General features: G+C 58.4%; 1 protein-coding gene across 1 annotated transcript in view; it reads left to right on the top strand.

The window, feature by feature from the left end:
* Positions 1–26,982, top strand: part of NFATC1 (nuclear factor of activated T cells 1) — a 93,006-nt gene that overhangs the window by 9,870 nt on the left and 56,154 nt on the right. Inside the window, exons 3-7 of the mRNA XM_023761173.1 lie at positions 5–789; positions 11,301–11,460; positions 21,208–21,410; positions 22,901–23,073; positions 24,149–24,289. Of these exons, the coding sequence (XP_023616941.1) occupies positions 5–789; positions 11,301–11,460; positions 21,208–21,410; positions 22,901–23,073; positions 24,149–24,289 (1,462 nt within the window). The remainder of the gene's footprint in view (positions 1–4; positions 790–11,300; positions 11,461–21,207; positions 21,411–22,900; positions 23,074–24,148; positions 24,290–26,982) is intronic.

Here is a 26,982-nt window from a genome sequence, read left to right as displayed (position 1 = left end):
CCTTCCCAACTCCAAACGCCCCCCTTCCACCGCCACCCTGAACCTGCCCAACCTGGAGGCCTACCGGGACCCCTCCTGCCTGAGCCCGGCCAGCAGCCTGTCCTCGCGCAGTTGCAACTCCGAGGCCTCGTCCTACGAGTCCAACTACTCGTACCCGTACGCGTCCCCGCAGACGTCCCCTTGGCAATCCCCCTGCGTGTCCCCCAAGACCACAGACCCCGAGGAGGGCTTTCCCCGAGGCCTGGGGGCCTGCAGCCTGCTGGGCTCCCCGAGACACTCCCCGTCCACCTCGCCCCGCACAAGCATCACGGAGGAGAGCTGGCTGGGGGCGCGCACCTCCAGGCCCTCGTCCCCGAGCAACAAGAGGAAGTACGGCCTCAATGGCCGGCAGCTGTCCTGCTCCCCGCACCACTCACCCACGCCGTCCCCGCACAGCTCGCCGCGGGTCAGCGTCACGGACGACACGTGGCTGGGCAACACCACGCAGTACACCAGCTCGGCCATCGTCGCCGCCATCAACGCCCTGAGCACCGACAGCAGCCTGGACCTGGGCGACGGCGTCCCCGTCAAGGCCCGCAAGACCGCCCTGGACCACTCTCCCTCGGTGGCGCTCAAGGTGGAGCCGGCGGGCGAGGACCTGGGCACTACGCCGCCCTCGTCTGACTTCCCGCCGGAGGAGTTCCCCCCCTTCCAGCACATCCGGAAGGGCACCTTCTGCGACCAGTACCTGTCGGTGCCACAGCACCCGTACCCATGGGCCCGGCCCAGGTCCCCCACGTCCTACGCCAGGTGAGCGGGCGGGGTGGGTGCAAGGCTGGAGGTCTGCGTGCAGGTGCCGCAGGGCTCGAACCCCTGCAGCTCCGAACCAGAACCCCCTCCCCAGCACCGGGGTTTGCTGCCACTTGGGGGAGTCTCGTCTTTAGCAGCTTCACCCGTCCCAGCCCTCCATGTCACGTGGCTCTCTCCCTGGTGTCTCAGTGTCCAAGTCGGCGTCTTTATACGGCACAGTCATAGTGGCTGCAGCCCAGCCTCCAGACATCGCTCACCTCCTGACAGGCCCACCTGCAAGTAAATTCACATTCTAGGGAGTAAGGTTAGGGCTCCTGCATACAGAGTCTGGGCACACAGAGTTTACAAATACGTGCGCTTGGCGTTTGTTTTGCGAAACCAAACGATCCCTGCCCTGTTTGTTTTCGCCTCCTACTCACCCACTTCCCGTCTCCACCTAATTGCTGTCAGCGCTGGGTGCAGATGGGCCTCAGCGCAGCACTCCCGAGCGAGCTAGAGCGAGCGGCAGCCGCTCCCTGCCGTGCCCACGTGCCCACGCTGTTTGGAGAACAACACAGCCGCCTCCTCCCCAGAGACACACCAGTCCCTGCAGGCTGGTGACAGGGAGCTCAAGCATGTTCCCAGCCTCACGTCTTGGGTTGTTGATTTTTCTCTTTAACGGCGTGTGGGGCCGCTGGGGCTCAGCTGGGGCTGCTCACCCAGCCTGGCGTCTTTATTTTTAACTGAACAGCTTTCCCAACAGGTGGGCCTCTAACGACCCCTGGCGCGTAGCCCCTGCAGCAGCATTGTGACGGGGCGTGAAGCGTCCGCCCGTGCCTCCCGTGCGTGGCACCGTTTGACACGGGCTGCGGCCGCCTCAGGAGGAAGCCCCTGTGACCTCCAGGAAGAGGCCCGTGTGACCTGCGTGTGGTTTTGGGGGGTGAGCTCAGTGTTTAGCTGGAGGGATTCTGGAAGCGAGATGGGCGCAGGGCCCCGGCTTCCTGCAGGGCGCCCCCCTGCCCCCCGCTTCCCCACACACACACCCTTGAGCACGAAGGGTGAGCAGGAGGGCTGGGCGCTGCGGGACCCTCCAGAGGAGACCTGACAGTTTGTCAAGCAGTCGGTGCTGATGGTTAGGAGTCAGGACTCGGAGAGAAAGCAAGCACGGCTTTTCTTGACGTGCATTAGGGCACGTTTTTATCCCAATGTCTGCTTTCAACATGTGAAGTTTAAAAGGCTGGTATTTTCAAAGGTGTCATCGAACAAATGTATCTCAGAACCTGGGATTCGTTAATAAACGTGGGAACTGAAAACCCATTTGGGGGCATTTTTATAAATTTAAGGCTGGTTATGCCTGATGTGCTACTTTACAACTTTTATGTAAAGAATGAGAATATTCAGAAGCTAACCGCCCCCAGTCCAGAGCCGCCCACGTGTCACAGTGTGTGACCTTCTGTGTGTCCCTGGACCATGAAGGTCGTAGGCAGTGCCATGGGGCTCACTCCAATCTGGACGTCAAAGGCAGAGTGCCGTCGGCAACACATCACTGTACCTGTGAGCAGGAAGATGACCGTAGCGAGGGGGTTTTTAAGAAGTTGTAAGAATTCAGTTTGTCAGGGGGGCCGGGACAAAATACCAGACTGGCGCCCTGGAGACCTCCCTCCGGGGTGTGTGGACACTTGTCATCAACCTGTCTCTCCTTTGTCTTCCTTCTGTGTCTGTCTCTGTGTCCGAATTTCTCCCACCGAGGAGGACACAGACAGCTTGGATCAGGGCCCACCCAAGGGCCTCACTGTATAACTTGATCCCCTGTAAAGACCCCGAGTCCACCCGCAGTCACATACCGAGGTCCCGGGGCCAGGACTCGGCCTCTCCCTTCGAGGTGCACTCGAGTGTTCCTGGCGGGTGGCCGTCTGCACGACCAGCCTGGGTTTATTTAACTCGTGGTCAGAAAGCAGGTGCCCTTCGTCCCTGTCATTCCCTGGCCACCCGACTGCTCTTTATCTCTTGGTTGCAGAGCCCAGTGCGGTGTGCCGCCCCTGACATTCCTGTGCGTTCACGCAGACAGAGCCCGAGGAAGGCACGAGCCCCCCCACGGGTGTGAGGCTAACCTTTCCCACCGTTGGGGCCCCACAGCCAATATGTTTCCTGGTCCTGGCCGCCTGTTTCCCTGTGACCCGTCAGCTGGTGCTCGGGGGCAGCAGGGCCCCGTGGAAGCCAGAGGGGAGGGCGGCCAGACTTCCTTCCTGAGCAAGTGCAGCCAGCGTCAGACGTCAGCAGGTCAGCCACGCAGCGGACGCTGCTGCCATGATGGTGCAGTCTGGGCGGGGAACCTGCCACCACCAGCCCCCGCCCTCCGTTCAGGGCCTCTGTACCCGGTTACTCGTGTCCCCCCAGGAAAAGGAGCATCGGTGTGGGGTGAGCCCCGGGGCGCGCTGTGGCGTCATTTCCCTGCTGGGCGGGTCTCCTCTGTGCAGCGGCGTTTGTGGCTTACCCCTCGGGGCAGAGCGTCTGGCAGGCCCGTGGGGTTAAGACGATGCTGACTTCTTGCTTGAGTCGAATTTGATAGAATTTCACAGTTCTAGAGTTCAGACTTGTTTAGAGCTCAATGGAATGACGCTTCTGTTGTTCGAGCTCAGGAAATGCACTGGAATTATGGCTGACTCCGAGTTCCCCATAAAAAATCTGAGTTTTAGTGTCCAGGTCAGCCCTAAGCCTCTTGGGGACGCGAGGGGATTCTTCCCCCGCCCCCCACTTCTTTCTGTGGTGATGGTGCTGCTGCTGCAGCGGCGTTCCCAGGCCCACCTTGTTACAGGACGTGGCCACCTGCCTTTGGGCTCGAGAGGCTGCCGGTGCAGGGGCTCCGAGGGTGCAGGGGCCAGCGCGGCGGGAGCGTCTGGTGCCTGGGTCTGCATTTGATATTTTCTAGATGGTCGTTTACAGATGTGCCTTTAGCCAGTTTCATATTAACCTAAAGGGGCTGAGCGTCTGTGTCCAGGGATTGTCTCTGTGCGTAAGAACGTTTAGTTTCTTTCAGATCCAGGTCATGAAAAGTTCCGGCTTCGGGGGTTTAATGTCTTTAGCGCCGGGACCACCTCTGACTCTGCCTGGAGAGAGGCAGAGCCCGTGAGGACGTAGACTTACGCTGGTTGTGGGAGGTGGAGCGTGTTCCCTGCGTCTTATCTGATTAGGTTCAAGCAGCTGGACGAGCAGCTGGCGTTTTGATTTGCGTGCTCACAGAACACCAAGGGCCGCGATTAGCTCGATGCACAGTGTTTACTCGGAGCCGAAGGGTTCGGTGGCCTGGGGACTACGTCCAAATCCATGTATTTTCGACGTGGCGCCTTTTAGGTCTTTGGCTGTGATAGTGATGGCTTCAGAAATGTTCATAACTTTTGTGCTGGCAGAAGTGTTCGCTTCCAAACTCTGATGAAACTGCTGAAGCCTGTTGCGTTTATAAGTTACCTGACTGTCTTCAGATGTATCCTACTTTGGAGTAAGATAAGTGCTCGGGTCAGAAGCACATGTGCTAGAGTCCGAGAGAGATGAAATAAACCCGTAGGTGAGTCACCAGTCCAGCCGGCAGGTCCTTCCACAGGGGTCACCGCTCTGGCCGGGCCATGTGCTCGTGGTCAGTGTCAGGCCAACCCACCCCGGACAGCGGACGTCACTTCGGGGTTTTTTCTTTTCCTGGCCCGGCGGAAGCAGCACGGCACCTGCACACCGTGAGGGGAAGCTCCCTGGCGGTCTTTGGGGAGGTGCTGCGAGGACACAGTTGGAGTCGGCACAGCTCCGAGTGCTGGCCGGCCGGAGCTCAGAGTCCGGGCTGCTTGCTCAGGCCCCCGGTTCGCCCGCACTGAAGCCTGTGGTCACCTGGCTCAGAGCTGCCCCTCACTGGGTCCCTGCATCCAGAGACCCGGCTGGGTTTCCATCTCCCAGGGGCATCCTCTGGGGCGGGTGGGACCCCAGAGATGGATGGCTCCACGAGGCCCAGACACCCGGGCCACAGCCCTTTCTAGAGCAGTGGTTCTCAACCTTCTGGCCCTTTAAATACAGTTCCTCATGTTGTGACCCAACCATAAAATTATTTTCGTTGCTACTTCATAACTGTAATGTTGCTACTGTTATGAATCGTAATGTAAATATCTGATATGCAGGATGGTCTTAGGCGACCCCTGTGAAAGGGTCATTCGACCGCCAAAGGGGTCGCGACCCACAGGTTGAGAACCGCTGTTAGAGGATGAACTTGGTGTTGGACGAGCAGGAACCGGGGGACTGTGTGCTGTTGGGGACATGGGAGACGATGGTGTCCACTTGTGCAGGAGCCCGGGTCAGGTTCGGGGTGGGGGGAGCTGAGCCACGTCTCTCTGCGCCTGCTCTGTAGCATTTAGGCAGCTCACAGCTTTCTACCTGGCGGCTCTGAACAGGTCCAACACCAGGTGTTGCCATCCTGACTGACAATTGGAGAGCTTACCTGACGGTCACACCTGGGATTGTGAGCGAGCGGCCGAGGGAGGGCCGGGGGCGGGGCTTGCTTCACCAGCACAGCCCTCCCCAGGTGTGTGTGCGGGATGTGGGCCCTGGTTTCCCTGCTGAGGGGATTCTGTGAGTGTCAATTATGGGGAGAAAGAGGATCTGCAGTACTTCTGCGTCCTGGACGGGATAAAATAATTCGGATCTTTGTGGCTTTACACTCAGATTTTTAAGTCGAGCTGTTGAGATCTGAAATGTTGCCTAATATCAGAGAATAATCCAAATGCCAGACGAGTTACAGCCGTGCGGGTGCGACTGGCCAGTTCCTGGTCTGCCCTGCTCGTGTTCCCGAGTGCGTGCCGGGCGGAGGCTGCGCTGGGCCTCACGTCCCCGACCTGGGCGCCTCCGGTGTCCAGTTTTGACATTTCCCACCCTGCCCAGAGGTGGGAAGGAGGTGTCCAGTGAGGACATGTGTCACTGACCACAGGCAAAGCAGAGCGGGTTCTGCGCCGACCTTTTCCTCCGAGCAGAGTGGTGGGGAGGGCCCTTCACCGTCCAGCCTGCAGCGAGCCCTGCGGCCGACGTGCGCCAGCGGCCTGGGGAAACCAGATAGCGCCCTGCCTGGGAGATTAAAATTTAATCGGGAGACGGCGGTTGTCTCCCGTTAAAACTAGACCTTCCGTGTAATTGATGGGACTTGTTTGCCGGTGTTCTTGGGTTCCTGAGCCAAAGCGGTTTTGTTGTTGTTGTTGTTGTTGTTTGCTATTCCTCACCATAGGATATTTTTTCTGCTGATTTTGAGAGGGAGTGGGAGGGGGGAGGGGAGGGGAGAGAAACATTGATATGTCACTTCGATTGGTTGCCTCCCACACCCACCCTGACTGGGGCCGGGATCAAACCTGCACCCCAGAGACGTGCCCGTGACTGGGAATAGAACCTGCGACCCTCGTTGTGCAGGCCGACGCTCTAACCACTGAACCACGCCAGCCAGGGCCGAAGTGTTTGACACGTCTCCCTCACGCGCCGGCTCTCCCCTGGGGTGGGTTTGCGTCCTGCCACGTCGAGTGTGTGGCTTCAGCTACGTTAGCCGTGTCGGCCTCATGAAAAGGCTCTCCGGTTTCCTCCGTGGTGGGACGTGTGGGCTTTAACTCTTAGAAAACTGAGAACGGAGAGGGTTTTACCCAAACGGTTGAAACTGCCTCCCCTCTGGGTTCCTACCACGGAAGGAAACCCTCTCACCCACAGGGGCGATCTGAGACTCTCACTTAGCTCAGCGGGTGGGGCGACCGACGTGAACATGAGTCTCAGACCCGGGGGTGCAGGTGTGTCCAGGTGGGTGCCCCTCGCTCAGACCCGCACGCTGGTGAGGGCCAGGGGAGGCTGGGTCTTGAAACAGTTTGTTATTGGGGTTACCCAAGGAATATCCTCCACTGCAGAGTTCTTCGGAGCGTGGATTAGCGAAGAGACAGCCAGGTCCTGACGTCCTCTGCCCGGAGGTGGTGGAGACGGAGGACTGAGTCGCGCAGGGATCGCTCAACGCGTCGTTCTCCCGGGCTTAGGGCCGTTTACTCTGTTTTACGGAGGATGTTGAGCTCGTGGTTGTTACAGACGCGTGGCAACTAACTCGGGGTCAGCTGGTCTCAGCTCCCACCCGGCTGGTCTCAGCTCCCAACCGGCCAGTCTCAGCTCCCACCGGCTCGTGTGCCCTGACGTCATTTGGCCTTTTCTCTAAATATTCAGTGTGAGATAAAAGACGGGACTCGTTTTTAGAATTATGGTCCCATAGCTATCATATTAGATACTAGCAAGTAACTTAAAAGTAACCCCTTGGGGTCGTCGAGCGAGCCGTGGGCTCCTGCCCGGCCCCCCTCTTCACCGCCGCTGACTCACACGGTGCCTTTACGCTTTGCTCCCCGCGTTCAGCGGGGATGAAGCCTGACGCTTCCCCAGACCCTTCCGGTTGCCACGTGCACCTGGCTCCTCATCTGTCCCATGTTCCCTGTGTTTTTCTCAAATTGGTGCTGAATCTGGGGAATTGCTGGGATCCTGGCTTCATGTTTGGCCACGCGGTGCGTGTCCTCGGGCGGCAGGCCTGTGTCTCTCTCCCTGGTCACTGACGAAACGGCCTGAAGGTGGTTTTCAATTTTAAATCGAGAGGCTCGGTTTGAAGGTCTGGCTTGTGTCCCCGCTGCCCCCTCAGTCCTGGGATCTCAAGGGGGTGGGGGGTGGGGCTCCTCCAGGGGCCTGAGAGGAGGTGGGACGGCTTGTGAGCCTGAAGCACCATCGTCAGCAGTGCATTGTCCCCAGGCCACCTGGGTTCTGAGTTCTGGGGTACACCTGCAGGTCTCAGTATTTGTTCCCGCGGGTCGGGGGGCACTGAGCTTCCAGGTCCCCGGTGCGGGTGGAGATGCAGGACCGTCGCAGGGAGCGGGGATGCTGAGCTGCATCTGCGGAGACCGTGGGAGTCGGTGATGGGTCTGCACAGAGAAGGGTGTCCTGTGCGCTCGGGGGGCTCCATGAGCAGGGCCTCCCGCGGTGCTGCTGTGCACCTGGCTGCTCATGAAACCCTCGCACCGCAGACAGGCCAGCTCCCTGGGCGGGCGGGTGGCAGGGCCCGGGTGGGAAGAAGCCCTCCCTATGGGTCCCCACGGCCAACTTCTCGGATGCAGCCGAGGGGGTGGGCAGCCGGGCAGCCGGGGAAAGCGTGGCCCCGGTAGTAGATGCAGACGGAGGAAAACCCTGAGTGACTCTCCCATTTTGGATCACAGTGTGTAGGTGGCTTTGCTCTGTGAACGGCGTTTAAAAGAACCCTTCACACTTTTTCTATGTGAAGGAAACGCAAAAGTTCAATAAAAAACGAAAGGCTTTTCTCATGGGAAACGGTGGTCACAGCAGCCCCAAGAGCAGGGTGATTCAAACCGGGAGCGCCCGCATCTTTTCCACCCGGGGAGGCCGCGCCCACGCACAGCAGACACGGGGAGCTATGACTCGCTTCCCTGTGTTATCACAGGAGGCGTCCCCAGCCAGGGGGCAGGGCTGGCTCCTCACTGGCAGACAGGCCAACCCGAGCCCGAGCCCGGTGAGCCCGTGGGGCCACCCTTCACCTGGCTCCTGCCCCCAAGGGTGTCAGTGATAGCAGCCACGTGATGGCCGCAGCAGGCACTCTGCACTGACGGGCGGGCCTGGACCGGGCAGCTGGCCAGCCCCCCGGGAGGTGGGGATGATGTTAGTAGAACATGCTCTGATTCTCATGCACAGGCCCAACGGTCAGCATTTAAAAACGTTTTGTTTTGCAAGAATTCCAGATTCACACAAAGTGGCAGAGATCCGTGTCCCCTTTAGCCACGTCCCCTGTAACAACACTGTCAACAGCAGGGCCTGTGTGGGCACCGTGTGTGTGTGTGTGTGTGTGTGTGTGTGTGTGTGTGTGTGTGGTGCCGCGGAGGAGACCAGGGTACGGAGGACGGGCCGTGTCCCAGCTTTTCTTAGAACCTAACGGATCTCCCAGCAGCTGAGCGAGGTGGTGTGACTGTCACCCCCATTTTACAAGGGAGAAAACTGAGCGAGAAGTCAGGAGAGAGAGGTCATTCTCCGGAAGCCGCCGGTGCTGGTCCTGAGCAGGCTTTCTCTAGAAGAGCAGCCTCGATGGCTCTGCAGGGTCAGCCTTCGTGGCCTCGGACCTTCCCCTGGACCCTGCGCCAGGCCAGGCCCGGCTGGCGCCTTTGGGGAGGAACGTGTTTGAGACTTTCCAAGTTAAAGGCGGCTTTAGCCAGCCCTGCGCCCATGACCGTTCCCAGTCGTGTCCTCCACGTGCATGACTCCTGTTGTGTTTTTGAATTTGCTCCTCACATGATGCTCACAACACCACGTCCCACTGTTTATGAAATCATTAGGTTTTACCTGACAGATGACCACAGCAGGCCCCGGAGTGGTGAGCACTGTTTGCCGCAGGTGACTCTACGCTGGACAGTCACCGTCCCTCCGGAGTGTCCTCGCAGACCCCAGAGGGCAGGCTGTTGGGATGGGCCGGGCCTGGAGCTAGGGCCTGGGGCCACGCTGCCTTTAATAAAATGCAGGGTGAGAAATCAGGACGTGTAGAATCTAGAGATTTTCAGCAGTTCCTGCTCGTGGCATGAAAGTATTTACCTTCGTTGTTTTCATTTATTTGTTTATTTATTTTTTTAATCCTCACCCCAGGATATTTTTTCTTTTAATTTTTAGAGCGTGTGGAAGAAAGGGAGGAGGGGGGAAGAGGGGGAGGAGGGAGGGGGGAGAGAAACATGGATGTGAGAGCCGGGGATTGAACTTGCAACCCAGGTACGTGCCCTTAAGCCCAAGACTTTTCGACGGGCAGGCCGATGCGCCAACCACTGAGCCACACCAGCCACGGCATGTGTGACTTCTAAAAAATTGAATTAAGCTGAAGGTGACTTGGAAGCATGGACATGTCTGTTGTATTGAGCCAGCAAAGCCCGAGGCCGGGGCTGACGTTCCTGACGGCAGAGCCGGTGCGGGGCTGCGAGGAGGGAAGAGGGGCGGCCGCGAGTCACCGCATGGCCCAGACGCCGGCTGGCACTTTTCGCCCGAATCAGAGACACACTCGCACTTTATGTGGAGCTGCCAGATTCATGCTGAACATTTCCAGGCAAAAACAGTAATTTTAATCATCTATGATACAGTATTTATTTTGCGAACCATCCTAACTTTAAATTGTGCACACGGTGTGTGGCTAACTCTCAGCGAGACAAGAGCAAATTATTCGCACAGATTCATTCGGTAACATTCAAGTGCGAAGCGTCTAGAACAGTGGTTCTCAACCTTCCTAATGCCGCGACCCTTTAATACAGTTCCTCCTGTTGTGGTGACCCCCAACCATAAAATTATTTTCGTTGCTACTTCATAACTGTAATTTTGCTACTGTTATGAATCATAATGTAAATATCTGATATGCAGGATGTATTTTCGTTGTTACAAATTGAACATAATTAAAGCATAGTGATTAATCACAAAAACAATATGTAATTATATATGTGTTTTCCGATGGTCTTAGGCGACCCCTGTGAAAGGGTCGTTCAACCCCCAAAGGGGTCACGACCCACAGGTTGAGAACTGCTGGTCTAGAAGATACGTTGCCCTTACCCCACGAGTGAGGAGTTAACTTTCCTCCGTTCCTCCCGCCCCCTCACCGTCTCTCACGCTCTTTTTTTTTTTTTTTAAGTTTCTGGGAATCAGATGGAGCTAACTTTTTATTTCTTTTTTTTCTATTTATAGTAAATGATAATAGTCTTGTTACCTAGGTCAGCAGTTTATACACAGTAATACAACATAGAAACAGCACATTGGTACTCTAGACGGAGGTGCTGTCTTGGGGTCTCGGGGCACTGACCTCTGCCCAGAGTCTGTCTGGGAGCTGGGGGGAGGCCCTCACTGTAAGCAGTCACGACTGCGTCCCCTCCCCGGGCCCCTTCGTTCCTCGTGTGGAAGCCCGGTGCTCGGGTGGCTCCTTGCCTCCGGCCGTGGTGCGGGACACAGAGCAGGTGACGCGGGAGGTCACCCGGGAAATGCCCACCGGGGAGCTCTCCCGCGGTTGCTGTTTGGTGTCACTCGGAGGCAAGCCTGCGTTTCCATGGTGGTGGCGCCCGTGCCCGGCCCTGTGACTGGCATTTCTCTCATTCTCGCGCTCACGCGTATTTATCCCACTTCTCTTGGTCAAGTTACAGGATGAATGTCTGCAGAGGTGACTGGGGTGGTGCTGAGGGAGAAACGGGGTCTGAGCAGGCGTCCCTCTGTGGCTGGGAAAGACGCCCCGTTAGACCTGGAGCCGAGCTACTAGGGAGGTTCGGTCCACACGGGCCTGTAGCGAGAGAGGAAGGTGTTTTGAGGTCCTCCATGGGAAATGTTTCCATCTTGTTCAGGAGCCTCATTGCAAAGACCCGCCAGGCCCTGGCCACGTGCCCCCAAATGAGCTGCCTGTGTCAGGACGTGACCTCACCGACGGGGCGAGGGGGCGCCATGGGGCGCGGTGTGCGCGGGTCTAACGCTCTGCTGTTCTCTTCCAGCCCGTCTCTCCCTGCCCTCGACTGGCAGCTGCCGTCGCACTCAGGGCCCTACGAGCTGAGGATCGAGGTGCAGCCCAAGTCCCACCACAGAGCCCACTACGAGACGGAGGGCAGCCGGGGGGCCGTGAAGGCGTCGGCGGGGGGACACCCCAGCGTGCAGGTACCGGCGTGCTCACCTGGGCTTCTCGGGTCCATAGGCAACTTTGTGGCAACCGCTAGCATCTCTTCCTTTTCTCTCTTTAAAAATAAGCTATCACCTCCCAACTGGTCCAGCGAAATGCTTTGTGTGCCTGGTGAAGGCCTGGTTTCTCCCCGCACGCTTAGAGGTTGAGGGACACCGTGCAGCTCTTTTTGCTGCCGCTGGTGGGTCAGCTGCAGTCGTGGTGGGGCGGGGGCTCTGCCGGCAGGGCCGGTGCCACCCCCCTCACAGCCCTTTGGAGGAAATAGGATTTAGGGTTAGAGCTGGTGTCCGGGGAGCACCTTGGTCACCGTGACAGGGACAGGGGTCATCTGCCGCCCTAACCGTGTCCCCCTGCTCCCCCCGGGGAGTGGGTCTGAAGGCCCGGGGGGATGTGGGCAGGCATCGGCGTTTCCCTGGGTCACACGTCACCTAAGAAACTGTAAGTCCCCTCCCCTCCCCCGCCAGGCTCCTGGTGTGACCATCACGTTGGGGGTGGGCGAACCTCGCCCCAAGCTTCAGGCCGTGCAGCCATGACAAGAACGTTCCCCCGAGTCTGTGCCCACCACGGCCGCGCCCGGCCCGCTATCGGGGATGATGCCAGCGGGCGCCCGTGTTAGGCTTTATTCACTGAAGTAAATAAGAGCTTGGGAGGGAGGAGGGCACGCAGGCCAACGCGTCGGCCAGCACGACAATCAGCACCATCGGGCAGGCGCTGGGGGCGGCACTCAGCCCCGCGGGGACGGTAGGTGGCACTTGTGGCCAGGCACTTGGCACCGGTTAATACCTGCCTGGTTAGCCGCTCGACGCCGCGCAGCCGGTGACATTTTAAGTTGCCGCCTCCGGCGGGAGAAAGGTCAGACACGCCTACGTCCAGCCGAGCTCCAGGGCTGCAGGCATTTAGCTCCCTTTCTGGCCACAGTTTTCATGGACGAACATGGTTGTGGCTGAACGGGAGAGACGTTCCAGCCGCGAAAAACAAGGAGGGGCATGAGGATAAAGCAGCGAGAACTAAAAGCCCTCCCGCTGCCTGTGCATGCCGGCGAGAGACGCGGGGGATGCGGTGCGGCCCGTGGAGCCTCCCTCATCGGCGGTGGAGGACTGTCCAGTGGAGGGTGCGCAGAAAGTGGGTGTCCACCTTCACCCCTAAGTGTCCTGGGCGGTCGGTGTCACCATCAGTGTGACAGCTCGGAGCACTGACACCTTTTGGAGGAATTATAAACATTTAAAATAGCCTCGGAACTTAGTTCAAATTGCAGGACAGCGAAGTGGGAGGGGCTGGCTCTGTGTTTAAACAGAAGGGACAGCCCCACCCCCATCGGTGCCCGAACACCAGGGTCAGGACGTCTGCCAGCGTCTCCTCGTGAGGAGCTGGTCACTGAGGATTTCTGACCCCTCGGTGCCAGCGTGAGTTTGCGTCTGTGCAAGTGTGAGCAAGCGTGAAAAAGAAGGGATGGGGGGGCGGGGGGGGGGTCCTTTTTCGGTTGGTGGACCACAAGTCAGATAAAACTGAGTTTGCACACAGTTATAAAGCAGACGAAGAAAAGCTCACTGCGTGGCTGTGATGGCTTGGTGCCTCCAGCCCTGCCCTGCACGGCACCATGTTGCATGTCCTCCGACACCAGGACCCACACCCACACCCTCGCCTCCTCCAGAAATGCCAGAAATGGCCAAGATCACAGGGCCTGAGCCCGACATGACCGGTCGCTGTTCTGATCAGAACTGTGTCACCACGGATCACGGGAGAGCCACCCAGCGAACCCGGAAGCTCTCGCTGGATAAACACGCTGTCCCAGAACCTCCAGCGGTCAGACCTTCCACATCGCCGAGAGCTTGTCCGGGAAGTGAGCCCGCGATCTTCTGCAGGAGGGGATGCCCAGGTGCCCGAGCGAGGACGCAGCCGTTTCTCCAGGGTCAGTGACGGGGGGAGCTGTCCCCACAGCCCCCCTGCTCTGCATCCGCGACAGCGATGACCTCCTTTCCGGACGGATGAGGGGACACAGTGCCACGGGGTTCACCCAGCGTCGGCCAGTGGGGTGGGGTTGAGGAGTGTGCAGGGCACTTTCCACACTCAGGACGCTTCCTAGACTCTCCAGTCACCGACAGCCTAGGAGGCGTCCTGGGGAGTCAGGGGCTGCGCACTCTGCCTGCCCCCCCCCACTCCACCCCCACGACCACAGCACGCAGCACGGCTCTGTGGGGCTCTGTGGGTTCAGCAGGCTGGGTCTGGGCCCGGCGGTGGCTCTGGGAAGGGGTGGTTCACCACCTTCTCGGGGACAGGAAAGCAGAGGGATTGTCGCCTGGGTGGACGGCGGGAAGATGCCTTTCCAGGGAGGCGGGCGGGCTGGGCCCCAGGGAGTTACATCCCTGAGGAGCCTGGATCTGGTGCCACCACCTTCTTCAGACGAGAACACAGATGCTCCGGGAGACTGACGGGGTTGCCGAGCCCCCGCCGTTCATCTCTTCTCTGTCCTGTTTGCCTGAAGCCCCGCCTCCTGCCATCCTCCGGCCTCTGTCCAGGCCTCCTTTGTCCTTCTTCTCTGTCGTCCGCATGTGTCCCCGACCCCAGAGCGCTGCTCACGTGAGCCCGTGGTGGGTGAGCATCCAGAGAGCCCATATGGGGTGAACTGTGTCCCTGCTCCCGTCGGGGCTCGAGGAGCCACCCAGGGAGGCCGCTGCTCTCTGACCAAGGGGTCAAAGGGTGAAGCTCTGTTTACCAAGTCACCAAAATAACTTTCTCGATAGCATCTAGCCCATCACGCGGGAGGCCGGTGTATGAATAATTAATCAGTCATGGAAACATGAAACACAGCGAAGGCTTTGTCGATTCCTGAACAGCATTTTAGGTTCGCTGGTCAGTTATGAGTGACCATGTAACCCCTGTCCGGCCGAGGAAGGAACCAGATCCAGAGCTGGGGGCCGGGTGAGCCTCGCTGAACTCACCCTCAGGCTCGGGCTCAGGGTGGCTTGTGCTCTCCCTTTAATTAGGGCGCTTGGCGATTAGGCTCAGTGTTGCCCCCATAGACCATGGCAGATACCTTTCTGTCGTACTAGACATGTGAGAGCTGAAACCACAGAATGAACGCAGTTGCTTCTTGTCCGATGGTTAGAATCAGCATCCAGAGTCAGGCTCTTACAGTTTTCGTTTTATGAAGTCTCCTCGCCGGGCTCGTAGGGGTGGCTGAGTGCCCAGCACTGTGAGACTCAGGCCCTGGGGGGCTCGACTCCTAGGACAAACTGTGACTCCTGTTATCCACTGTCCGCAGCATGTGTGTGTTACCCACAGCTTCGTTCCACTTTTCATCCAGTCTACAGCCAAGGCAGCACTATTAACCTGCAAAGCCAGGGTTTCACAAAAGCCAGGGAGGTCTCTATTACTGAAGTAAATCACTATTTCATGGCAAACCCGAGGTCCACCTTGGAGCCAGGCGTCCGAGACCCAGAGCAGCTTCAGTTCTGCTCAGAGCCCTGCATGGGGGCGGAAGGCCGGGCAGTGGCTTTAAAATGCAGGTCTGAACCCAACCAGACACCCGCCCCACCCCGGCCTGCAGCCACATGCTGCTGACCTGCCTGGGGCGCGGATTAATTTTTCATGGGTCGGCCTCAGCCGCTGGGCATCTGCTCTCTACTCTTTCACAGCGTCCAGGCAGGTGGTCGGTTCCTTCCCGGGCTACCTCGCCCGCGGGCCCGAGGATTGCGCCCTCGTGCGGGGCCTTGTTGTTGCTGTCAGGCGCTCGTGAGGACTTGGCGTGTTCTCTCCTCCCTCCTGCAAAGCCGAGTGGCTGTGAGTGGCGAGGAGGAGGCCGGTGACGATAATGAGGAGTGGGGTGAGGGCCGGTGGGCCGTGACCTTCACCCAGAGCCCCGGCTTTCACCTTTGTCTGCTGCGTTCAGAGGCTGTTCTGTGTGTGAGGGAGGGGCCCCGGGGCGGGGATGTCCCCTCCTGAGTTGCTGTTACATAACTGTCCCTGAGCCTCTGTGGGCTGCGGTGCCCCGAGTGCCATCGGCCTGGGCCCGGGTCCGGGTCCGGGTCGCTGGGCACGCTATACCAGTGGCTGGCCACGGCCTCACCTCTCGTGGGGAACACGGGGCCCTTGTCCGGATACAGCACTTTGCTCTGTCGGCACAGAGACGGGCACACAGTCGCCCCTTGACCAGCCACTCGGTGGCCGTCCCTCACAGCACTCGGTGCCAGGGGAGGGGCAGCTGATGGCAGACTGGTGTCCGGCCTGTGGGAGATGGGCATCTGGCCGGCATTGCCTACGGACCAGTGAGGGAGCCCCTGTGAGGTCTCCGGGGCCCAGCACCCGCGCCGGCCGTTGTGCCGGCCCTGCCCTGACTCATGGATGGCAAGCCCCAGGCCAGGCATGGCTCTCAGAAGGCTCCCCTCTGTCCACCCTGCACACGGGAGTGGCCCGCCAGCCCTCATCCTGGGCAGTTAATTACAGTCTCGCCCTCTGACGACTCCGGGGGCACAGCTGCCATGACTTCTGCTGTCATGACTTCTGACCGCACCAGCTTTGCATTTCAGGGCTCCTGGGCCTCTGCCCCGCCAGGTCTGACCCTCCCGCCCTGCGTGGCCATGTCTTCAGGCCCACGTGTGAGCCGGGCAGCTGTGGCATCGGGGCGAGTGGCCTTGTGAGGAGGCACCACCTGGCCTCACCCTGCCACAGAGGCCCCTGTGTCCCGAGCATCTGGTCTGGTTCAGTGGCCCCAGGGCCATCCACCTGCTGGAGACCTACGGCTTCTCATTCTTTTATTTTGTGTCTAGAAATTTCCATGTGCCTCAGGGAAAGCTCTGGAAAGTGGGGTCTGAGGAAACACCAGGCATCAGAACGAACCCTCTCTGCCCGCTGACAGCCCGGGAACAGGAATTGGATGGCCTGGGCCCTGGTGGCGACAGCGTGGCCGGGGCCCAAGCCACAGAGCCAGGCGGACTTTTCCTGTCAAAATCCCGTCACGGCCTTCCATGTGGAAGCCACGTCCCATCCTGGGACACCGGGGTGGAGGCAGAGGGGGCTGGAGTGAGCCGGGAGCCCATCCCAGCAGGCAGAAGAGAGGCCTCCACGGGGGTGGGGGGGGTGGGGGGGGGGGTGGGGGGGGAACGGTGCCTCCCTGCATCGAGGGGTGGCTGCACGTCTGGGTGTCCGCACACTGCACAGCCCGCGCCCACTGTGGAATGAGAAGGAGGACAGACAGTTTTGAGTGCAGGTTGGCGAGGAGAGGCCTGGGAAGCTTCACTCACTGTGGAACGGAGCCGCGTGCGGGGGGAGGAGTCGGAGCCAGGCAGGCGTGTGCTTAGGAAGACAGCCAGGGGTGGCCACGCCTGTGGACAGAGGCCCGCGTGCCATCGTCTCTGGCATTTCGGCTTTTCAAATATTTATGCAGATAAACTCCCTGAATATGGTCCTCACTTATTTTCTGCCTTTTCAGAAAGGTAGAAAAATGTCACACACAAACCCAGGAAACTCTAGGAACGAACTCTTTTTCCTGCAAGGAACATCGTGCGGCCTCTTGGAGCCTCTTTGTTGCCGGAACTGAGTCTGTGACTTGTGTGCAGTTTAAAAACTGTGGCTGGAAGGCTTTGGTGTCCTGGCGGTTTACACCATCTCGTTTTACGGCATAAACCTGGTTTTGTGAGAGAACACGCGTGGTCTGACTCGGTACTAAAGCAATGTCATCCACAGGGAGGGCTCTCAGAAGTAAGGTGACACTTCGTGGTGTAAACTCGGTGTGGACATTGGGTCATTGCACACATGTGCACACGTCACACATATGCAACACATGTTTGTACATGCATACACACATACATGGTGCACACCTATACACATGCACACGCACAACACCGTGGGAGCTGGGCAGAGTGGCCCACCGAGACATGAGTCACTGAGACCAGCGCTGCCGGTGAGTCCTGGCTGGACGTTGCAGGTGCACAGCCAGCTCTGTCCCCGCCCATCCCATGGGAGTTCCGCGTCCTCCCGTCACTCGCTGTCACTGTAGGACGGTTCCCCTGAGCTGACTGGGCCCGGAGCCAGTTCCTGCATCCTCATACCTGCACATCTGCACACCCTGGCGCCCAGGCACATGCACACACACATGTACACACATCACACCTGCACACACACCAGCCAGCCTTGTGAGGAAGGGAGTATTGAGGGCCCTTCACCTGGCAGCTTTAACCTGCAGGTCATCATGAACCAGGAGGCTGCGGCCCCTGAAACTCACTTTACAAATGCAGAGCTCACGTCCTGCAGTTAAGGTTCTGCCTGCACCATGTAAGCAGGTCCCAGGGAGGCGTGGCCCAGAGGGTGGGGTAAGGTGCCTGGGCTCACGCGTGTTCTCACACAGTTCGGGGGCCTTTCCTGTGACTTTTGGCTCCATTTTGTTGCCAGTTTCATTTCTTATTTCTAGTTTTCCTCTTTCCTTAATAAGGAGGCAAGAAATCGGTGTCTTTACAACTGTCAGCTGTGCTTTGACGACCACATGTCACAACAGCAGGCGCCTCCCCCCACGGACACCGGCCCCAGAGGAGCTCATGGCCACCCGTCGCTCACTGTCCCAGAACCGGTGCTAGAGACTGTGACTTCCCTCTTCATTATCTGGCAGAGACGTGGTGGGATGTAGGAACGCTGCTCACGGAGGGGGACCCCCTCGGAGCCTCACTCCCCATGACCTGTCCCTCGCCACTGCCTTCACCACGAGGCCCGGCCTCCTGTGCAGTTGGCAGTGAGAATCTGGGGACCGAAAGTGTAATTAATGTGATGATGCTCATACAACAAACAGCCTCTGAGTTAATCCATAGCAGGAACATTTGGGTAAAAAGAAGTGAAACTCTTTTCTAAACTGGATTTTCCCTCCCCGCATAGTTCCTTTTGGCATCGAGTAAAGACACAAATTTTACATCTGGGTCAAATGCATAATTTCCCTTTGCTCTTGGGTCGACGGTCAATCACTGAGCCACTCCGGCCAGGCCATAATTTCCCTTTGAACCGACAAACTAAGATTTCCTTGCTTAGCTTGTGAGTAAACCAACTAAGAATGGCTAGTTGAAAAGGAACTAATTTCCCTCAACTGCAGGTCATCATGAACCAGGGCCTTTGTCTCCCGTACTGACTTCTTTGTTCACACGACACTGCCTTCCCCTGTGTGTGTGTGTGTGTGCATGTGTGTGTCCTGTGTGTGTGTTTGTGTATGTGTGCATGTGTGTGCCTGTGTTGGGGGCATGGGCTTGGGAGCACTGCTTGAATTTCAACATTGAATAAACTTGACCTCAATCTCTCCCCTCACCTGTCATCTCACGCGTAAGTGCTGAGCTAAGCATAGGAGCTAAAAACAAACATTTTTATGTGTAGAAAACTCAGGAGCTCTTACACCTTGAAATGGAATAATGCATTTTGTTTAGCATAGAGAGGTCATTGTTATGACAGATAATTTTATAAATATTATCCTGACAGATACTATAATGTGCCAGAGGCTGAAAACCATGCAGTGCAACATGTGAAGTATTTAAATTACTTTTCTTAAAATGAACTTCATGTTTTAAATAATAGATGTTTACCTTCCAGGTTAAACCCCATATATTCCCATTTTCACTGAAATAGCATGTTTTTAAAAGGCTAGTTATACCCACAATCCATTGCATTCCACATGCCATCTGATAATCTCCACAGTGGGAGTCCCAGGGGGATTTTAAATTGTCATTTTCAAAACATCTGACCCTAGCCCGGCCGTGTCAGGCCAACGGGACTGCCTCCTGACTCCGAGGAGCTCGCCGGAGCCGCACGAGACGAGGTTTAGGCCGAAGACTCATTTTCTTGCATTAAGTTTACCACATAGAACACAGAATGGCAGAATTTGTTTCTTAATCAATCTCTGATTTAAATTTAATATTTTCTGATCATAAAATGTAGGTTTGGGTCCAGCGTGGAGTTAGGTTTCTTAGTAAGTTCGCTAACCTGGCAAAGACTGGAGTCGCACTCCCAGAAGGAGGCGGGAAGGCGTGGCCCAGACAGTGGACCTCGGTCTCCCTACTGACTGCCCACAGTTCCCGTGCAGACACTCCTGTCTGCACCTGGAGAAAGGTCTTCAGTCCACAGGGGACACACGTCACTCCTGCAGGTTAACAGCCACCTGAGGTGAGTGCCCGGTGCTGGCGGGTTCCCTGTGGAGACCGGGAAGGTCTGCCTTGGTGTTCACCTGCATGCGGCCAGGAGGAGAGCACGTGGACAGAGCCGGCGAGGGAGAGACCACCCCACGCCCCATGCTGAGCACAGCTCTCTGTTCCTGCCAGCCTCTCCCGTGCCACTGTGGAAACTCAGGTGTGTCAGCTGCAGGCAGGAGACGCGCCCCCTGTGTGTGCACAGGCCTTGCACACTGTCATTAGTCCAAACGTGTCAGTGACCTGAGGATCAGGATGACACTCAGTTATTTCAACACGGAAGGACCACTTTGAGGTCGATCACGTTGGCAATGCTCAGGACTGAGGCACAGGCAGGCAGACGGATATAAGACTAGGACACACACCGTGAGTGCCGTCTCCCCAGCCGTCTCCCCACCAAACACAGGGCTCCCGAGGGGCTGGGGGCTGCTGAGTGTGCATGTAAACGTGAGTGTGCGTGGTGTGTGTGTGTGTGTAGAGCCTGTGTGTGCACATGTGTGTCTGAATGTGAATGCATGTAAGTGTGTGCAAGATGAGTGTGCATGAGTGGACTGTCCCCTGTGGTTCAGACTGGGGACATGTCTGCATTCACCCTCTGTGCACCATCCTCCTCTGGCTCCGTCACCTCTCCCCAGGGTGTTCAGAGCCTCCTGCTCCATTGGCCACAGCAGGTGACAGTTGGGTCTGTCAGCACCGATGGGCGGCTGCAGAGTGCTCGCCAGGACAGCATAGACACCAGGCCCTGAGCAAGCCTGTGCTAGGTGTCTCAGGGCTGCTGGGGAGTTACTGGAAGCTGCAAATTCATGCATCTTAGGGGCTGCAAATTGGTCTGTGTGTGTGACAGTCTGTGGATGGTGTCACTGGGGCGATACTGAAAGAGCTACTGCTCTTTCCACTGGTCCCTCTGAAGGGGGCCGCCTGAGACAGGGAGAAAAGGATCGAGTCCCATTGGGCACTTGATTCTACCCAGCAAACGGCTTAGTCTTAGCGTTGCTCAACTTTCTGATGGGGCCGCCCAGCTGCATGGGGTCCTCACAGCTGTCACTGGCCAAGCAGACACAGGGTGTCCTCGCAGGCTGTGACACACATGGAAGGCACGTGGGTCTGAGGAACAGGCAGCCGCCACCTGGAGGGACCCGCCATGCCCAGAGGGACCCGTGTGCTGGGAGGGACTGGGGCTCCTTCCCACCTGCCTGCCCTGCAGAGGAGACGGCACGGCTGTGAGCATCGTCACTATCATCATCCCGAGTGCTGGTCACAGCGGTGGCTGTGGCTGCACATGTGCGTGTGTGTGTGCACGTGTGTGAGTGGGTACGCGTGCGCCTGTGTGTGCTTGAACAGGGGCAGCAGCGTTGAAAGCCTGCCTGTCACCAACTGCCCCCGGACCTGGGGGTAAGGGGGCCTTTCCAGGCTCCCGGTTTCATTGTCACAGAGAAGCAAGGGGCCGAGTGGGAGAGACTAACCCCGAACACCTGTCACCGTTTCCTTTGAATTCGCCTCTGCTGATGAAAGTTTAATTGTTTCTGAGCGGCCTGTGCGCGGGTGCTGAGCGGGGGTTTGTTCTCTCGCCAGCTCCACGGCTACCTGGAGAGCGAGCCCCTCACGCTGCAGCTGTTCATCGGGACGGCGGACGACCGCCTGCTGAGGCCACACGCCTTCTACCAGGTCCACCGCATCACGGGGAAGACCGTGTCCACCACGAGCCACGAGGCCGTCCTCTCCAACACCAAAGTCCTGGAGATCCCGCTTCTGCCAGAAAACAACATGAGAGCCATGTAAGCACTGCCCGCCACACGGTCCGGGCGCCCCGGGGCACGGCAGGCGTGTCCTCGGCATTCGTAGCCCCCACATCCCACAGCTCAGTAGCCCAGTCCGTAAACAAACCTCACAAAGGTTAATGACGGCTGTCTTTCTGGGGTTTCAGCCAGTTAAACAGTCCTGCAGCTGTGAGTAACCCCCCCTCCCCCAGTGCCTGCATTCAGCTCCCACACAGGACCCAAATTGGAGGGACGGTTAACCTGCAAACATTGAACAGTTACAGAGAACACCGCGTCTGGGCCGTAGTCCGTGGGCCGCAGTCCGTGGGCCCTAGTCTCTCGGAGTCCTTGACGTGTAGTCAGCTCTGACTCACTAGTTTAGAGTTGGATTCCTTATAAGCTGAGGCTTACACACCTCATCTCTGAATGGGGCCTGTACTCACGGCTTCACGAATGCTCTAATTGAGTGACTGTCGGGCTGTGCACATCACTCCTGAGCTGTGGATGCCACAGAGAAAGAGACCACAGTCCTCCCACGGGATTTACATCCTGCTGGGGCCCCGGGGTGGAGTATCAGAGCTTGGTGGCCCCTGGAGCTCAGGATCATGTCCCTGAGGCAGAAAGCTGGGTATGCAGGGAGACAGCGTGTGCAAAGGCCCTGGGGCTGCAGAGTTTGGGGTGTTCATGGGGACAGTGTGGGAGGTAGGGCAGGCCACAGTGTGTTGGACTTTGAGTGGAATTTTGGTAAGTTTTGTCATGAAACCGTTCGAGTTGAAAACAGAGGGAAAGTTTTCTCTTCGTGTGGACTTTTCCCAGATTTGCCCACACCTCTGAGTTCATTCTCAGCCCTTGGGTTTAGTTCAAGAGCTGGAATCAGTTTCCCCCAGACCAGGTGGTCGGAGAGCCCGTGGGTCCTCGGCAGCAGCAGCTGTGACTTTGGTGAGAGCCGTCCAGGAGCCACTGCGGTCCCCAGTCCGCACCAATGGGCCGGGGCACCAATGGGCCGGCTGAGTGTCTGAGCCTCTGCCGCCTCCGCTTCCTGAGAGGAAAAGTATCAGTTTCCACCCGGCATTCTGTTCACGGCATTCTGTTCACAGACTGGTGCTCAGTGAAGCTAAACAAAATCCTGTGAAACTGTAGGAAAGTCGGGATCTTGAGCTGAGCAACGGGGCTGCTGCCAGAACCTTAAATAAATGAACTTAGCTCCGAGACGGAGGGGCAGGTCCTGGCTCTGGGCTCCCGGGGCGTGTCCTGCTCGGGTCCCTCCAGGCCACGCACCGGCCGACGCTGTGGGCCTGCCCGTGTCTGCGGGTGGACGACGGGGGACCACGGCGAGAGGGACTGGGCTGTCTGCACGGCCCCCTCCCTCGCCGGGGTAGACGGCAGGCTGTGTCCTGTCCCCGGTGTGTGGCTGTCCTGCCCTGGGGGCTCGGGCGGGTGGAGCGGCGCGGACGGGCGCCTTGCCCGTGGAGTGGGACCGGCAGGCAGTGGACTCCTGTTTTGGGCAGCATCGACTGTGCCGGGATCCTGAAGCTCCGGAACTCGGACATCGAGCTGCGCAAGGGGGAGACGGACATTGGCAGGAAGAACACTCGCGTGAGGCTGGTGTTCCGGGTGCACATCCCGCAGCCCAGCGGCCGCACGCTGTCGCTGCAGGTGGCCTCCAACCCCATCGAGTGCTGTGAGTACCCCGTCATGCCGACAGCGCGTCCTCGCCTTTTGTACAACCCGAGCGGTGGGTCCCGTCCGCTAACATGCTTTCCTGGGCCATCTCGGCGCACGCCCCTCATCTCACAGTCCCACCCCGTGTGGTGACGGCAGACACGGGTTAGCGTCAGCGCAGGGCCTGGGCTGGTCCCAGCACCGACAGGGGGGCAGGGAAAAGTGAAAGGAAGTTTGTCTTGAAACACAGATCCCTGCTGTGGTCGCATTTGCGTTAACCCTCCCACGGGACGTTGGGAAGCTGAGTGTCACCCAGCGTCCCTGGTGGTCCTGTTTCCGTGTGGTCTGGGGTCCTTCCTCTTGCGATCGTTTTGCTAGCTTTTGTTAGCAGATTGGGTGCCCTGCATCCCCACAGCCTTCTCTCTGCCCAGGAGGGGGACCCCAGGCTGGTCTATTGAGCTGCTCCCCAGGAAACCCGGGGGGGCCTGGCCCACCCACCAACCATGTCAGAACCACTCCTGCTTCCCTCATCTCGGAATGGCCCGACCCGGCCCCAGGTGTGGGCTCTCGGGAAACGCACCTGTCCTCACGCTCACCTGCCCCCTATTTCAGCGAGGGCCTTGGTTTGGTTCCTTTGTTGCCCACGCTAACGTCAGGCTGACTCGGGGATGGGGTTCCTCTCGCGCCCCGGCCCCTGCCCTGTGACGGTGGCCCTGCCCAGCTGTCCCCTGCCGCCCTGCTCCTGCTGGCCCCCGCACGTCTCGCAGACGCCTGCCCCACGCCCTGGCCTTTCTGCCGTGTGGCTGCCTCTGAGATGGGGGGATCCCCGGGCTGTGTGAGAACCCGGGTACGTGGCGCACCCTCAGACACTCTGCCCGCCGGCCTCTGGGGACAGTGTGTGGCCTCCCAGCACCGTGGGGGGAGGGATGGCTGCACATTGTCCCGTGACGGCTCACGCTGTTCGTACAGTCCCCAGAGGAGCTCTCTGAAGGCAGCAGTTCCCAAAGGCCTGGGCGTCTGGGGGTGGGGGCATCTGGGGGGTGCTGGGGCGGGCAGGCTGGCGGCGCCTCACTCACTGTCTCCTGACCCCGCAGCCCAGCGGTCGGCCCAGGAGCTGCCTCTGGTGGAGAAGCAGAGCGTGGCCAGCTGCCCCGTCCTGGGCGGGAAGAGGATGGTCCTGTCCGGCCACAACTTCCTGCAGGACTCCAAAGTCATCTTCGTGGAGAAAGCACCAGGTATCTCCCTTAGAAACAGACCATTGAGTGTTTCCGGGTGGGCGCTGGGGGCATGGGGTCCTGGAGGCGGAGGCCTCTGCGTGTACAGGCGTGGGCTGTAACCGCTGGGGCTGCGTTCAGCCATGAGCGTTTGTGCCAGCAGAAGGTTTACTTCTGGAGTCGCCGAGGGCCCATCCTCACACAGTTGGTGTCCGAGGGGCTGCAGTGGGGCCGCCGCGTGGGTGGCATGCTCTCCCCTGGGCCGCATGGTGGCCCGCTGCCTGGACTGGGCAAGGTGCCTCCACGTGGACCAGGTCTTTCTCAGAATCACAGACTCTCAGAGGCAGGTGACCCGGCACAGAGCAGCCGCAATCACCAGTGGGACCCGCACTGTGGCCCACAAACCTTCCCATCACCCTCCAGCTTCCCCATCCGTGCTGGTGACCCCCAAGATGCCAACACAGAGCTGCTGGTCTCTTTGTGACTGGTGGCCTCCAGGCCCCAGCTGTTCTCTGTGAGCCATGCAGACCTCATCGTCAGGAGATCTATAGACGTCGTCTGTGTGGGCAAGTGTAGACTCCACCTGTGCTGGCGAATGTAGACGCTGTGGGTGAGTGTAGACCTCTGTGGGCGAGTGTAGACCTGTGTGTGGGCGAGTATAGACCTCTGTGGGCGAGTGTAGACCTGTGTGTGGGCGAGTGTAGACCTCTGTGTGGGCAAGTGTAGATGCTGTGGGTGAGTATAGACTTCTGTGGGTGAGTAGTGTAGACCTCTGTGGGCGAGCGTAGACCTCCGTGTGGGCGAGTGTAGATGCTGTGGGTGAGTATAGACTTCTGTGGGTGAGTGTAGACCTCTGTGTGGGCAAGTGTAGACCTCTGTGTGGGTGAGTGTAGACCTCTGTGTGTGAGTGTAGACCTCTGTGTGGGTGAGTGTAGACCTCTGTGTGTGAGTGTAGACCTCTGTGTGGGTGAGTGTAGATCTCTGTGTGTGAGTGTAGACCTCTGTGTGGGTGAGTGTAGACCTCTGTGTGGGCGAGTGTAGACCTCTGTGGGTGAGCGTAGACCTCCGTGTGGGCGAGTGTAGACCTCTGTGTGGGCGAGTGTAGAACTCTGTGTGGGTGAGTGTAGACCTCTATGTGGATGAGTGTAGACCTCTGTGTGGGCGAATGTAGACCTTCGTGTGGGTGAGTGTAGACCTTCGTGTGGGTGAGTGTAGACCTCTGTGTGGGCGAGTGTAGACTTCGTGGTGGTGTTTGAAGAGGGAGCTGTGGACAGAGGCTGTTGTGGGGTGAGGGTGAGAGTCCCTTTCCTCTGGATAGATGTGGGGGTGGCACCACTCCTGCCCCATGGATGCCCTACCTGAGTCTGTGGAGAAGCCGCTGGCGTTCACGTGGTTAAGGTACGAGAGTGAGGGTTCCCGGAGTTTGTGGTTGGAGCCAGCCTGTCCGCAGAGCAGCCTCCACCCTGCTGTGGGGGAGGGGAGCCTGCAGGTGGCCAGGCTGGTGGCCTGTTTCATCTTTTTCAAATTTCCCAATTGGAATTTTCCTGAGAGTGCCAGGGCCGGACTCATGCAAACCACTGAAAACCGCCAACATTCAGCCTCCATAATGGGTCTTGATTTTGTACAGTTTGCAAGAAAATTAAGTGCTTCAATCAGAATGGGCTTAAAAGTCTTCCCCATTTAGCGTAGTCTGCCTATGTAATCATGCACATAATTGGAAAACATGTCTTGAATTATGGAGAAAAACCAACTAAGTGTGATGACAAGGAGAGGAATTTGAATTTCTGGAACACCCTTCTTTGGAGGACGTTAATCTTGAAATAATTTAACCTTTTGAGCTTTAAACGTGTGTGTGTGAGTGCTGAGGCAGGGGCTCTGTCGTCGCGTGGAAACTGTGATCAGAACTTGCACAAAGCGGGGGTTGGAGCACTTTTCTCTCCCTGTTCCCTTGACCGAGTCCCTTGCCTCCAAGGTGGGAATGGGCGCAATTCCTGGAGGTGCTCAGCCTGCCATGGGCACCCGGGACCCCTGCTGCGGGCAGCTCCCCCGCCCACACTGAGGGCTCGGTCATGGCGTCTTCACTTCATGGCCTCACAGGTGTGGGGAGCTTAGTTCAGGAATGCCCAGGCGTCCTCACCGGGGCCCCCCGGGGCTTCCCTGGCTGGGTGCCAGGCTGTCCCTTGCCGGCTCGGGTTGGGGTGGTGGGGGCGTCCTCACCCCTCCATCTCCTGCAGCAGCTGGGCGCCTGGTGCAGAAGGCGAGACACAAACAAGAGGGCGGTGACTAGGTGTGACATAAACATCCTGCACCTGTGACAGCGAAATGCAAACATGGCCCCCACACCTCTGACACGCGGGTAATCTCACGTTTGGATTTAAGTAAGGCTGTTTGCGTGTTCACACAGGCATGTGCACGCTGCGTGTTTGCAGAAGGGAGTGCATTCCACATGTTTTCTCCTGGCAGAGGGCGCTTGCCCCCTCCTCCTGCATTCCCCACGAAGAGAAACCACTGAATCAATTTAGATAACAACACAGTTGGCCTCTGGTTTTCCAGGGGGGTCACCTGACCCACTTTAGTTGTCTTTAAACGCTGCCGGTGGCACCCAGGCCGAGTGTGAGCGGGAGAGCGTGGCTGTGGACGCCCCTGTCATTGCGTTGAAACCTCACAGAAAGGCTCCTGCAGGTGCAGCAGGCGTGGCTCTTGTGGGCGTCACC

This window comes from Myotis lucifugus, unplaced genomic scaffold (genome assembly GCF_000147115.1).
Source record: "Myotis lucifugus unplaced genomic scaffold, Myoluc2.0 scaffold_200, whole genome shotgun sequence".
In the NCBI taxonomy this organism is placed as follows: domain Eukaryota; kingdom Metazoa; phylum Chordata; class Mammalia; order Chiroptera; family Vespertilionidae; genus Myotis; species Myotis lucifugus.
Note: the sequence above shows the minus strand (reverse complement) of the source record. Positions and strands in the feature narration are given on the sequence as shown.